The sequence below is a fragment of the Amblyomma mixtum genome, chromosome 1, assembly GCF_055824585.1.
Source record: "Amblyomma mixtum isolate Tamu chromosome 1, ASM5582458v1, whole genome shotgun sequence".
NCBI classification, from domain to species: Eukaryota; Metazoa; Arthropoda; class Arachnida; order Ixodida; family Ixodidae; genus Amblyomma; species Amblyomma mixtum.
In genome coordinates, this window is record NC_143012.1 from 144,334,192 (window position 1) to 144,347,479 (window position 13,288).

At 49.6% G+C, this 13,288-nt stretch overlaps 1 protein-coding gene across 1 annotated transcript; it reads right to left on the reverse strand.

Moving 5' to 3' along the window:
- Window positions 1-10,422: 10,422 nt before the first annotated feature.
- LOC149367825 (uncharacterized) lies at window positions 10,423-12,480 on the reverse strand. Its single transcript, XM_089567422.1, has 3 exons — window positions 11,989-12,480; window positions 11,469-11,676; window positions 10,423-10,805 (listed from the first exon to the last, which is right to left on the reverse strand). Exons 1-3 carry the CDS (start codon window positions 12,478-12,480, stop codon window positions 10,423-10,425), a joined length of 1,083 nt encoding a protein of 360 aa, XP_089423548.1.
- Window positions 12,481-13,288: the final 808 nt, after the last annotated feature.

The following is a 13,288-nucleotide window of genomic DNA, read 5'->3' on the forward strand; positions in this document are numbered from 1 at the left end:
CCCACCATATCGTGACACTCTCCGACTCCAGACACTCAGTGCAACACAGAGAGATAGGAAGCATGCAGCCCCAACTGGTGTTAGGGGGAGTAGTAAGATTAAACCTGTCGGCGTGGAGAGAGAAGAAGCAAGGAGGAGCATGCAGTTAGAGATTACACGAAAGGGAAAGTCCCTGCTGACAGCATCAGTTCGCCATCAGCTTTTTGAGAGTGACGTTGCGGCGCTATTTCCGCGTTCACACGAACCAAAGCGCGTCGTGCTAATCCGCCAGGCAGGGTGAGATCGAGAAAGGCAAGTCGACTTTTGCAGTGAATCGAAACAGGTTTGGAGGCGCCCCTTCTCCTCCCTGCGGTGGCTAAACAATACCACCTCAGTTGGATAAAAAAAAAAAAGTCTGTCCTCAGATGAGAGTGGCTGGACCACTCCCTCGCATGCACAGAGAGAGAGAGAGAGAAATGGACGGAAAGGCAGGGAGGTTAACCAGAGGCGATGCCCAGTTGGCTACCCTACACTTGGAGAAGGGAACAAAGGGGAAAAAAGGAAAAAGAGCGGCAATGAAATCAGTTTTCTAAGTGTCCAGCGACCACTATGTCAGGGGACAGAGGGTGTTCACAGAGATGCATGCACAGACATGCACTGGTGGCTTGCACATAGTAGCGAGTTGTCACTTTCGCAACAGGTGATGTGGTAAACGGAAACAGTGGCGTGTCGGCTCCGCGAGAGAGGCTAATAAATAAGAGCGGCACTATCGTATTCGTGTCAACGCGGCTTATAAAGTCTTCATAGTAAGAAATTGAATTGCCTGCCTCTACATCATCAGGCGAGGCAACAAGGCGTGGCCGGAGACGGCAGTTGATGCCCACGAAGTCCGACACCCCCGCAAAGCAGCGAAAAGTCCGAAGCGTACTGCTGCAGCGAAACGACATTCACCCCCCAAGTCTCCAACAACGAGGAGGGCAGAGCGAGCGGTTTCCGGTTGGTCGTCTCGCGTTGTTGCGACCTCATAACCAGCAACATTACACTCAGAGTCGTAATGAAGCAGCGCTAACCTCGGCGACGTTTTGCCGCAACACTAAACTGGGCGGCATAACTCACTAACGCTTTCAGCGATAATTAATACATTCGCATATTAATGAAAATTCATTCGGTGGCCTCGTAATTTTTTCTTTTGCTTAAGTTTGCTATGATGAAGACAGGACGCTGCCTTTAGCTTCCCCCCTGCCCCTATGGAAGGAATTTGCGCTGGCGTCTCTATTGGCTGGACTAGCGTATATGGACGTGTACTGCCACTGGTAAAGCCTTCCATATCGGTCAATTGTCAGCGTGCGCTAACTGCACAAGAACGACGTTAAACCGATGAGGGCGTCGGGAGAGGTTTTTCGCAGTGGCTTCAACCCCCGCTCGCCACCCCTCAGTCACACAGGGTTTTCGGCGGCTCACGCTTCGATAATTTCGTGCAACCACTCTCCCTTAACGTATAATTCCGTCGGGCAGTTTCGGAAGCTTGACTTTTCAACCTAAGCAGTGCCATTTCAATTGACGAAAAAAAAAGGCAATGGAAAGCAAGTAATCGCTGCGCTTGTACTGCTGACTTGTAGACCCTCAAAAAACTATGTGACGGCAGCCTGCACGTCCCGGGCCCGAAAGCTACTTGCTGCCAGGAAGTCGTTATGCCATACTATTTTGCCTACCACTAACATGTCCTTCGCAGACGGTGAAAACAACGCCCTTCCCGTAGGCGTACCCTCACGCCGGGCCACGAACTGATGCGCACGACACACAACACGATGAAAATACGGTGAAGAACAGCTCGTAAAAACGGCACCAAATAGCGATGCCTGTTTCTGTGCGACATTTTGAAGCATGCTCCAATTTTACCAACTGTCACTCAACACAGGTGCTCAAACACCGCCTGCGAGCTCCACCGAGAGAGCAGCAATTATTTTCCGAATTTCTGGCTGTGCAGTGCGCTGCGCTGGCGGTGCGTCACACCAACACATAGAGCTGAAGAGCGGAGGGCTGCTGGCCTTCTTTAGAGGAAAAAGTGCCAACTGAAAACTATGACAATGATGATTCGTTGGTAAAATTGGTATTTTTAAGGGAATTTGAGGCGTAAAATGACGAGAAGAGAACTGCTTTAGGTTCACGGCGTCCTAAGAACCATAATTGAATCTTCTGCGGAGAGAAAGGGTCTAAAACTGAGCAATATTATTGAGCACGAAATTTCTTTTACGGCTTTGAATTCAACTGCAGGAAGTAAAGCTGAAGCGTACGGAACAGTTGAGCATTACTCGATGCACAAGTTTTTCTTTTGTGGTTGTTGTTGCGCTCTGCTACTCATTTCTATCTCGAAGGACCGGCAAGGGAAGTTCGCTGCCTCGCTTCGTGCAAAAAACGCAATTACAAAACCATTATCAAACTTCACACAATCTAAATGCACTTTTTAAAGGAACAAAACGAACAAACATGTAAATGACTAGCATAAAACTTTATCTCCTGCCCCACTATTACAGCTTAGCCAGTAATATATTTCAACATTACTATCGTAGTTCACTGAAAAACTTCCCAATGCATCGTGTAGGTTGAGGCTTTGATCACATTGTCGTTTTTTAATTTGTTGCGCTGGCTTTGGATGATGGCCGAAAGGAAAAAATTGAAAATTGGTTTCCCAGGCGGTTGAAATTATTCCGGAGACCTCTGCTACGGCACCTCTTTATCTCCCTCTTTTTTCACTGTGACCTTCCTCTCTCTCTTTACGGAGCGGTTCAGGTGTACACCGAGATATGTGAGAAAAACACTGCGCCATTTCCTTTGCTCAAAATCCAATTTACTAATTTACCAATTTTTTTTCGATGAAAGGAAATAACAAGGTATCTGTCTCACATCTTGGTGGACACCTGAACCACGCCGTAAAAGAAGGAATATAGGAAGATGATGATGATGGTGAAAACTTCATTTAGAACAAAGAAGTTTTCGACACGTAGATTCTTGGGATCCCGTATGGCCCCGCTACACTCAAAAGTTCATGTCCAAGAGTCTCATGACGCTGGCAGCCCGACCTGCGGCGATGGCTTGCTTGGCCGGGTCCTTGGAGCGCAGTAGGATCTCCCAAACCTCCGAAGTGGTAAGGTGCTATAGGCCCCGGGGGGGAGGATCCGCCCGGCAGAGGAAAAGGATATGGTCGAGAGTGGCTTTGGGGTGGTGGCGGAGGGAACAGGAGGGGTTTGTGTCGACTTAGTGATAGCGCGAGCGTATACAAGAGGAGGGTAAAGTGCGTGTTTGGAGCCGCCCTCCAAAGTGTCTGATGGTAATTTTCGAGTGAAGGCTGGGGTGGGGGGTATAGCCGACGCTCGGCTTTGCAGGCCTGCGTCGTTTCTCTGAATGAGTGCATGCGCTCTCGCGAGAACCCCAGATCGGAGGCCACCGGTGCCCGGTTGAGAGAAGCTCGGGCTAAAGCATTGGCAGCCTCGTTTCCGGGATTTCCGGAGTGGGCAGTTACCCATATCAGCTCCACATGGCGGGGTGGGTGCGCGGCGAGGGAGTTTAGTGTGCGGAATGCAGGGACGTGAACTCTCCCGCGAGCAAAATTTAGTATGGCAGTTTTAGAATGAGACAGTAGATATTGAGCCTACGTGCTTGTGATGGCCAGGGCAATGGCGGCCTCTTCGGCCTCCCGGAAATGGCAGCGGGGGTTATGTGGAGGATGGCAATCGGTTGGAGGGAGGGGTTTGTGATGGCTATAACCGCGTCCTCGCCTGTGCATCCGGCATCCACCCGAACGGCATACGGTTCCGTGCCGTAGTGTTTGTGGAGCGCCTGAGCTCGAGGTCTGCATCGGTGTTCGTGCTAGGTGGGGTGCATGTTTTTTGGTAGTGGTTTGATAAGTAGCTTGCGGTGAATATGGCGGGGACCTGGAGCTCTGTGGGATCCGTGGCTGGTAGGCGGATACCGAGGTTGTGTAGGATATGTCTCCCGGTGGTGGTTCTCGCGAGACATATCCATGGCTGGTAGGCGGATACCGAGGGTGTGTAGGATGTGTCTCCCGGTGGTCGTTCTCGCCAGACGTATATGAGGCAGTGAGAGAAGGAAGGGGTGCCGTAGTGCAGAGCTCCAGAGTAATTTCGACCACCTGGGGATTTTTAACGTGGATTGGCCTTGCACAGCCCAAGGGCGCCTTTTGCGTTTCTCCTCCATCGAAACACGGCCGCCGGGGCCTCGTTCTAGCCCGAGACTCCAGTTCAGTAGCTGAGAGCCCTAACCACTGAGCCACCGCGGCGGATTTAGCCCAAAGGCCATAAGGGTGTTTCCGTTCTGGGCGTTCGCACAAGCGTTCTCCTATTGCCCTGTCACCCTAAACGACAGGATCAACCTAGTTCAAATCTCCATACTAGAGAGTTTTAGAATAGGGGGCTCCAAGCTTTGGGGGCCCCAAGAAGTTTAGGGCGTCGAAGTGCGCATGCGTAGAACGCAAGCCTCGCCCTCCGTCTTGGGTTAACGTTAGGGGCGAACGCTATTTCGGCAAAATAGCGTGCGCCCCAACGCTGCTCTACGTTCAGGCAACATGGCGGCGCCCGTCGAAGCGGGGCCTCTCACTACACCACCGATTCGTTGTTGTCGCTGCGCTGCGGTCCACGTTCACGGCAAACTAAATGCGCACGAAGCTATCGCTTTGTCTGAACTTGCCTCAACCACAAAATTTGAGCGATAAAACACCCCACATTTTCAGATTGCTTCTGTGTTTACATTGCTGCTAGGCTTAGCCAGTATGTGTCATGTGACGTCAGAAAGCGCGCGAGGTTTTAAATAGGCGTGCGCCCCAACGCCGCTCTACGTACAGGCAACATGGCGGCGGCTATCGAAGCGGGTGGTGGTGGTGGTGAAAAAATTTATTAAGAAAGGACAGGAGGTATGCTTGGATCAGCCCGTAAGGGACCGATCCTTACAAACACTAGGTGGAGGTCCCTAGTATGGGACCCCAGTGGCGGTGGCCGCCGCCCGGGCGCGCCCGACTAAGGCTTGTTGGGCCTGTAAGTCGTGGCAGCCGAGCAGGGTCGCCTACCAGTCCTCCCGGGTTGGGTTGGGGATGGGGGGAATAGCCGGGTTGGAGGGGCAGGCCCACACCATGTGATAGGTGTCAGAAGACACCGCACTACAGTGCGGGCAGCTGCCGTTACAGGAGGGGTCAAAATGCTTTTGTGCTGCCGGGCACAGTAATGTATTGGTGAGAAGGCGGAGAAGGAGCCGCTCATCCGCCTTCTTGAGGCCTTTACATGGGCTTGGGTAAAGGCGATGACTGTTTTGATAGTAGGCTGTAATTTCTTTGAATGTATACACCGGATTAAAATCGGGTTCCTGATCGGGTGGGGAGGAGAAAACAGCCCGGTGAGAGAGCGCGCGGGCGGCTGCGTCTGCTGCCTCGTTTCCTGCCAACCCCTGATGAGCAGGGGCCCATAAATGTAACGGTGTGCGGGGTCCGTATCCCGTATGCAATTTTGGTATATTCGATAGGCTAGGAAGGGAGTGCAGCCGTGTTCGACGTTCCGACAGGCCCCTCGCGAGTCGGTGATTATGTATTTTGAATCGGAATGTGAGGCCGCGAGAGCAATCGCGACCTCTTCTGCTAGTGTTGCACTTCTGGCTCTGAAGGTGAGGCCGTTAACTGTGTTGCTGTTGTGAACTACCGCGGCCGTGTACCATCCCCCGTGGTGAGGACCGGAGGCGTCCACGCCTCCCACTTCACCACCGATTCGTTGTCGCCGCTACTCTTTGTATTAAGTTCACGGCAAACGAAAGGCGCACGAAGCTTTCGCTTTGTCTGAAGATGCCCGCAGCACAAAATTTTAGCGATGAAGTGCTCTAAATTTTCAGATTGCTCCCGTGTTTACAGAGCTGCTAGGCTTAGCGAGTACGCAGTGTTTGGTCGCCATGGAGATGACTTGGCGGGACATTCGAACAGGATTTTCCGCCTCAGTAGTTCGTCAGCAGGAGGCAATTACCTTTTGTTAATAAATAGCTTTACAGTTTAGTACAAATAACGATTTGAATTAGCGATAAATATAAGTGTTTCATTTACCTTCAGTAGTTGCTTAAGTTTTGAGCCGGTGCGGCGCTACGAACAAAAGCGTGCCCATCCACGTGCATAAACATGTGCCTGTTCTGTCAAAACAAACAGTGCTCCTTTGAACACGAGGCGGGAATGGCATCGGAAAAAGCAGCAGCTGCCCACGTGCGCGTCCGCTTTACGATAGAGGACGATATAAATATATTGAAAGAAGTTTACGCTACAATCCCATTTGAGGATCCTGGGAGATGGGATCAAGTAGCCGTATTAATTTCCCAGGTAACTGGGAAAAATGTGTCGAAAAGGTCTATCCGCGACCGGGTGGACCTGCTGCTAGCACAGTTCGAGCGAAACGACAGGGCCAACCTTGCAAAGTAAGTAACATCTAGTCTGTTTTTTTTTTCGTTTGCTTTTACGATCACTACCCGAGGCGGTTGCGATTAATTTCATGCTTGCTGTGTTGCTCGTAATTCGAACTCGCGATGCTTTAATACCTCATTGTGCTGTCACAGGTCTGGAACTGAAGAAGAGTATGACGAGAAATGTCACCTTCTACAGGATGTACATGACATGGCCAAACAATTTGGTCTTGTGATAAAGAAAGCGGCGACAAACAAGGTCGCCTTCTGCCGCCCCCAGGCGCGGTCCGGAGTGCCGTCGGCGAAAGCGCGGGCGTGCGCGTCCAGGGATGGAGCCGCAGCCATTCACACACCGGACCAAGAAGGCCCTGTGCTGCCTCCACAGATGCAGAGCTCATGTGAGTGTCCTGTGAACGGAATGACTTGGAAATATGCCTGTGCTAACCCCACACTTTCTTCGTGGGACTCTAGAAATTGTTTGCTTGGCATTCATGCACTGCTGCAGAGTATGCTGCAGCAGTTCAGAGTGGCAGCAAAGCCAGTGTGCTTGCGAATACTTCTTTCCTGCCTGAGGTACTAGTAACATTGCTCTCAGCAAATGTAGTGCGAATGTAAATGTAAGCACTGCCACTATTAAACACGAGCTGCACCGGGCTGTTTTACTTGGTGAAGATTTCTCCTGTTTCAATGAACCCGACGTCATCTCGAAGAGGCTAATTGTAGTGCCAGGTCAGCACTTTAGAGCACAAGGAAAAGCTCTCTTTTGTCAATGGGTAAATTGGATTGTAAACTCTAGCGGAAATTAAATCCAGTTTACCTGTATCGATGTCTAGGTATTTTTGAATTTTCCTGCATCAGTCTGCACCACACGTGCACCCTTTAGCATGAAGAAATGATAACGTGTCTATAACATTATGAACAAGAGAATGATGTAATTCATCTTGCGCCTTCTTGTTGTATACAAGCGCCAGTGCTTATTCCTCTTGAAGTGGACAAGTAATACCTTAATGCCTGTCGCATTGTACTTACAGTCGCTGAAATATTGTTACGGGGAAATACTATTTACATTTATTTACAAGCAATCGGTGAATAGTTCCTAGCGGCGAGCATAAGGAAGCACCAACGCCAGCAGGAAGCACCAGCAACCTCTTCTTCTTCGTGCGACCCTTTCACGCGAGAGACCACTTCGACTTCCACTTCCTCTCCGTCTTGCCGCACCTCCACCAAGATAATTAGAATAGCATCACAGACATTCAGAAAAAGAACAAAAGGATCTATCCTCCTCCGGATAGATCGCTTAGCTCGGCTGAGGCCTATGACTGGAGAAGACTCCAAGCTAGAAACTTCGCATCCCCGCTCTGGAGGAGCTGGACAGGAGGTGACACGAGGGAGGATGCGGAGGTGTGCGAGTTCTGCGGGCATACCGCTACACTCGAACACATACTATGGAGATGCCCCAGTGCCCCAGGATATGGCAGAATCAATAATGCAGAGGAATGGGAGACCATACTCAGAAGTGCCGACCTTAGCATACAACGATACGCTACCCGCCTGGCAGCAGAAGCTGCGCGACTATACCGTTGCTAGTCTTCCAGCTGCGACGCTGCCCCTCCCCGGACGCCTGCGTGCGGACCCGGAGGAGCACGGGTCTTCTTCTGGCGGAAATAAAGTTTCTTCACTCACTCACTCCACCAAGATGTTACGGGGAAATACTATTTACATTTATTTACAAGCAATCGGTGAATAGTTCCAAGCGGCGAGCATAAGGAAGCACCAACGCCAGCAGGAAGCACCAGCAACCTCTTCTTCTTCGTGCGACCCTTTCACGCGAGAGACCACTTCGACTTCCACTTCCTCTTCGTCGTAGCAATATATTTTTTTTTGTTTTAGGGCAGCAAGGAACATCACAAAATGTGAGCGAGGTTATTGAAGAAATATTTTATGCAGACGAAGGCAATGAAAACCTCGATGATGATCGCATTGCCGACATTGCCAACAGCACAATGGCTACCACTGGAGTCTGCTTAAACGGCGAAGGCCCATCCAGTGACCAGGTCATGAACCGCACACAAGAGCAGAGCAACATGTCTGCTGCAATGAGTTCTACACAAGGTGCCACAGCTGCAGCAGACCCTGCTCGGCAAGGAAGGCGAGGTAAGTCCTGAAGTTCAGTCACCAAGCAGTACAGCTTCTTTGCGGTTATAAAGGTAGCTATGTTGTGTATCAGTGTACACTTGAAAGAACACTTTTGTGGGAACTAGCAATGTCTACAGTTCCACAAACATTCAATGCGCAAGCATCAATGCAGTTCGAAGAGTGGCGTGCAACTTCACCTCTTCAGTTGAAAAAAAAATCTCTGCCTCTCCCGTAACCGAGAGTAGAGTAAGCATGAAATGTTTACGGGCCTAATGTCATCTCGGTGGACACCCGAACCGCACCGTACAGGAAGGGAGGAACGGCACCACCCGTTCAGCCATTTGAACGCAAGGTTTTTTGAGGAAAGGAAATGGCGCAGTAATTCTCTGCCATCTCGGTGGACACCCGAACCACACCGTAATGGAAGGGAGGAACGCCACCACCCGTTCGGCGCGATGCCTTGCCCTTTGAACGCAGCGCTTCTCCCCCGGGCCCCTGTGCGCCTGCGCGGCTTTGCTTCGATGCGCGAAGCCCCTCAGAGATCACGTATGACAACGAAGTGTATCGTGGCATTTATGTGCTTTTTGCACGCGTTATTAGAAATCGAAAATTATAATTCCGTGCATTATCAAACGCACAGCGACTGATATCTTGATAAACATTGAGAAGGCATTGGCAGCAGTTATCTTTTGTGACTCCTTCGGAGACCAACCAGCGCTTGCATGCCGGTCGCGTAGGAGGGCTTAGAGAGTCTCGTTAAATCTCATGAAGTCTCGTACGATGCCCGGATGTTCTCGTTTCAGAGTCCGGATGACTGGATTTCAGTGCCAGGATGATGGCTCGCGGTCTCGGCGTGACGTCACTACACTGCCGACAACGGGAGCTAAAAGCATTTCATGCTTAAAACTATCCCATTTGACTAGCACTGCATGTGCAATGCGTCACACTCGAATTTCCAGGTCCAGGGATGAGCTTAAAATAGTTTTGTCAAAAAGGTGGTCCTTGTAGGAAAGAAAAGTTGTATTTGTGCGCAACTGTTACATGCGTCGTTGCATGGCACTACAATTTATACTTTGTTGCTCATTGTTAATGTGTTATGCTGTCAGCAAAGAAGGGAAACATTGAATTTTGTTACTCAAGCACCATGCTGTGTGCATGTTCTTTCCTCACATCATCAGTGCCTGGTGGCTCGATGTCGAATTGGATACTGCGCAGTTTTGGTGACGACAATATGTGTCATAACAGCATACTCCACCTAACATGAATACAAAGAAGTGCATCAGAATTTAAATGTGCTGCACAACATTTTTTGTTGCCATTGCATATGTTCATTCACTGTTCATTTATTTTCTTTGTTGCGCATAGGTCCCAGCAAAAGAAAAGAGCCAGAGGACAACCTCGAGTTCTTTCAAAAGCGCCTTGATCACGATGTTCTTTGGCGCCAGAGAGAACACGACTTAGAAAAAGAAAGGCTTTCATTGGAACACAAGCGCATAGAGCTTGAGAAAGAAAAACTTGAACAGCGGAGGCAAGAATGGCTGGCAGAAAGAAGGGAGAAGGAAGAAGAAAGCCGCCTCAGAATGGAGCTTTTTGCCAGCCTTCAGCAGCAGCTTCAACGCCAGTCTGAAGAGCGGGCAGAAGAGAGGCGTATTTTTGTCCAGCAACAAAATGCATCCCTAGAACTAATAAAAACCCTCATGCAGCAGCAAAATAAATAAAACTGCACGCTGCTGTGCCAATTTCCGACGTGAGGAAGCAAACAAAACCAGACAGTGAGCTTAATTTTTGCACCTTTATTCTGGAAGTCACAATGTCTCTCTCTGCACCTTTCTGCCACCATTCTTTCAGTTCACAACTAAATAGATATCATTGCAGGTACTCGCTCAACGAAGGGGGGCGCAACCCAAAAAACATTCCTACTTGGCTGCCATAGATGCACGTGTGGCAGTTTGAAAGGATGGTTGCCACTCGATACATCTGCGGCACGTTCTGGAGCAGAATTTTTTTATTTTTTCTGAAGTCTAGAAATGCCCACAGACTCACAGTTTTCCCAAACCTCCACTCCACAGCTTGTCGAACTGTGCTCATTCCGGCATTAAACCGCTGCTGTTGCCGAGTTAAAGATGAACCAGCGTATGGACGCATGAGCAAAGGCCGCAGAGGATACGCTGGGTCCCCGTATATGCTGTAGTCGCGATCCTGCACCAGCCTCTCCAGTTTTTCATAGAGTCCACTTTCCTGCAGCATCCCTGTAATATACATGATGCATATGGTCATTATTAGGTCATGTGATTTAGGTTTGTTTGATTTTCAAGGCGATTATATCAGTTTGGCACTGAAGTTTTAAAGCATGTTTTTAGCTATCAGCGAAACTTTTTGCGACTACCGCCGTGCAGTGCCGACATGTCCATTTCTTTTTTATTGCAAACTTATTACCCTTCATACACATATGTGTACATAGCTTGAATGCTGTCTGCCAGTGACTGCAATGGAGGCCTGTACTGTACATAATAATAGTATGAAGACATACATACTTGACATAATAGACCAGCACTGACAGATTGGACAGGAGAGAAGAGAGACAGGTGAGCTGTCGACTCTGAACATAAGACGAGACCGGCACATGGCTGTAGCCAAAAGGTTGACACGAATAACAGAAGAACGGAGGCAGAAAACCCTTCCCATCTGTTAGTACTGTTCCATTGAATTAAGATGAACCCACCAGACCAACTCAGCCCTCTTCCGAGTACTTGGCATAGATGTATATTAAAAATGAAATTAATGTGATTTCCACAGTATAGGGAGATTTTATACCTATCAGCTGTGCTATCACTCATTACGAAATGTGAGAGCAGGACAATATATTAGCGCTTATTCGAGTACAGAATGAAGTGGATGCAGCTCGAACCCACCAGCATCATGCCTGTGCCCAGGGAAGGGACCATCAAGCTCGCAGATGATGCCATTTGCGCACATGACTGCCTGGTACTTCACGGCATGCACTCGCTTGTGGCCCGAAAAGTAGATGCGCTGATTCATGGACGGTCGACAAATTGGTCTTGCAGTCCCATCCACAAAACCCACGCAAGTTGTGAGCGGGGCACCCTTGTTGTGTACAGCCTGCATGAAAAGGAACACGCTGTGTGACGATACAACAAAATATAACAGTTTACAAGGTTGGTACGTAATATAAAAAAATTGCCTGCAATGTCACTGAACCGCGGACAAGGAGGTTAGCGCTGTCAGGAGAATAACTACAAATGCATAATGGCAACAAGTTTTACTACCTTGATTTCGCATGCAACAAAACAAACAATCTCGTTTACTCTCGATTCGCTGCTACCTCGACCAGTTTTCAATGACAAACTGGTGGACATGGCAGTTAACTCCCGATGTCATAAAAACTCCAGTGAAATGTTCCGCCGTACTCACGTTTGCGTAATCCTCGAGGGCATCAACGTTCAGCCATTCATGTGAAGTCATGTCGTCAAGGAGGCGGCCGAAGTTCTCCTCGGTGTGAGAGAATAGTTTTGAAACAATGCTGGACATGGCAGAGCAGTGTCGGCCGAAGATGGGCTCCAAATCCCACCATCGGTCCGGGTAGGCAAGGCGCCGCAGTCCCATCAGCAGGGCTTCTTTCCCCGTGACGCGCACACCTTGGCTGCTCTCAAGGAAGTCTGGAATTCCTAGTGCACATTTCAAATTATCGACATGTTCCTTTTGAAAGCGGACCATTCGTCGGAACTCTTCTCCTTCCACAGCATCTGTATTCAGCAGCCCGGCGCTCGATTTGTATCGTCGCGGCGCTCGGGTGTACCGCAGCCGATGTCCAAGAAAAAGGTCTTCGAGCTCCGCCCAGCTTAAGTCTAAATACAAAAGTTGGTCACAGAGCACACTGGCGCGGCTTCGGTGTAATTTCGGCATGATGTCGCTGGAGAACTAGCCCAAACCACAACCGACGGCTCGCAGAACGAAAAGACCCAGGCATGAGATACCGCCGAGCTACGCTAGACTTGAGTTGGCTAAGAGTGACCGATTTTGCATAGAATTTAAAACAAAAAAAAGAGCTGTTTTAAAACACACACTTGCTACAGTTTTTTACTCTTAAATTGTGTGTCTGCGATAATACCAGTTTCTGATGACGAAACAAACGCATATTTTAAAATCTCTTTCAAAAGTATCTTTTTTGTTTGCCGTAGTGGCGCTGCGATCGATAAACGCAAGCCTGGCTCCGCTGCGTAGGGGAGACCCCTATCCTAAAGCTCACCGGCGTACTCGTACGTAGCGCTGGGGCCCGCTATTTCCTTGGGGCCCCCAAGCGTTGGGGCCCCCTATTCTAAAACTCCCTACTGTCGCGCAGGGCGTTCGTTTGCTACGTCATCCACCCCACGCTGGCGGGCTCTTAGGTGCAGCGTTCCTTCAAGAACGCTCCCTCTCACTGACGACCAAGGCCGCTTAGCTCCGGAATTCGCTGATGAGTGCGCTGCGCGCTATCCACGTGTGCTTATGATAGCATTGACCCGCAGATGTTGCTCTGTACTCAGAGCTTTCACTGTATCCATTCCTGTCATAATGCCACAGCTAACATTGTTTTGCCCTACGCACCGTGTCTCTGTAGCGCAGCGTTGCTGCTTCCTTATCACATTGACCGCCCTCATTAAGCGCCGGATATAGCGACCCGCTTTTGCAGCGTTTGTGTTTCCAGTGCTGTCCCCGCTTGGAAGCCGCGCTC